Here is a 1110-nt window from a genome sequence, read left to right as displayed (position 1 = left end):
AGCAGGTTTATTGGGGTCTGGGGGCTCCACGGGTGGTGCCCCCCCCTTCCCCGGGGTTTATTGGGGTCTGGGGGCTCCACGGGTGGTGCCCCCCCCTCCCTTCCCCGGGGTTTATTGGGGTCTGGGGGCTCCACGGGTGGTGCCCCCCCCTCCCTTCCCCGGGGTTTATTGGGGTCTGGGGGCTCCACGGGTGGTGCCCCCCCCTCCCTTCCCCGGGGTTTATTGGGGTCTGGGGGCTCCGAGGAGGGTTTGGGGAGGTGCAGTGGGGGTGACCCCCATTCTGACACGGGGCTTAAAGGGGTCTTTTGGGGATGGTTTATTGGGGTCCGGGGGTTCCCGGTGGGTTTGGGGGGGTCCACTGGGGATGCCTCTACTCTTACCCGGGGTTTATTGGGGTCCTGGGGGGGGGTCTCGGTGTGGCGCACCCCCCTCTGTCCCGGGGTTTATTGGGGTCTGGGGGTTCCGGGGGGCTTGGGGGTGCCCCGCTCTGACCCCCGTGTCCCGGGGCAGGGGCGGAGGTGACGCTCACGGACCGTCCGGCGGCGCTGCCGCAGCTGCGGGAGAACGTTCGGCAGAACTTCCCGGGGGGGTCCCCCGAGGGGGTCGCGGGGGGGGCCCCGCGGGTGCGGGCGCTGTGCTGGGGCCGGGACCAGCGCCGCTTCCCCCCCAAATTCCACCTGGTGCTGGGCTCCGACATCGTGTACGACCCCCGCGCCTTCGCCCCCCTCCTGGGCACCCTCCGGCACCTCGTGGCCCCCCCGGGCCGGGCCCTGCTCAGCGCCCGCCGGCGGGGGGGGGGACGCGGGGACCCCTCGTTTCTTCGGGCAGATGTTGCCCCCGTTTTTTCGGGTGCAGCTGCTGCGGAGAGACCCCGAGGGGGACATCGAGATCTACGGGCTGACCCCCCGGGAGGGGGGCGGGGAGGGGGAGCAGCTCGCGGGGGGCTGGGGGGGTCCCGAGGGGGATTAAATGGCCTCGAGGGGCCTCAGCTCAGCGCGTTGTGTGGGATTTGGGGGAGTTTGGGATTTGGGGGGGTTGGGGTGGGGGGCCCGGGTTCTCTGCTGGCTGGGGGGGCTCTCTAAAGGTCGGGGGGGCTCCGTGAGGGTCTGG

The 1110-nt window shown here is 71.7% G+C and overlaps 1 protein-coding gene across 1 annotated transcript; it reads left to right on the top strand.

Moving 5' to 3' along the window:
• Positions 1–500: 500 nt before the first annotated feature.
• Positions 501–1002, top strand: LOC113980336 (EEF1A lysine methyltransferase 3-like; the record flags this gene model as incomplete). Its single annotated transcript, XM_027707558.1, has 1 exon — positions 501–1002. A coding segment is annotated over one exon (502 nt), but the record flags the coding sequence as incomplete, so codon positions are not given.
• Positions 1003–1110: the final 108 nt, after the last annotated feature.

The sequence above is a fragment of the Neopelma chrysocephalum genome, unplaced genomic scaffold, assembly GCF_003984885.1.
Source record: "Neopelma chrysocephalum unplaced genomic scaffold, ASM398488v2 Primary Assembly neopelma1_93733, whole genome shotgun sequence".
NCBI classification, from domain to species: Eukaryota; Metazoa; Chordata; class Aves; order Passeriformes; family Pipridae; genus Neopelma; species Neopelma chrysocephalum.
The sequence above is the reverse complement of the archived record's forward strand: the minus strand, read 5'-3'. Positions and strand labels throughout refer to the sequence as shown.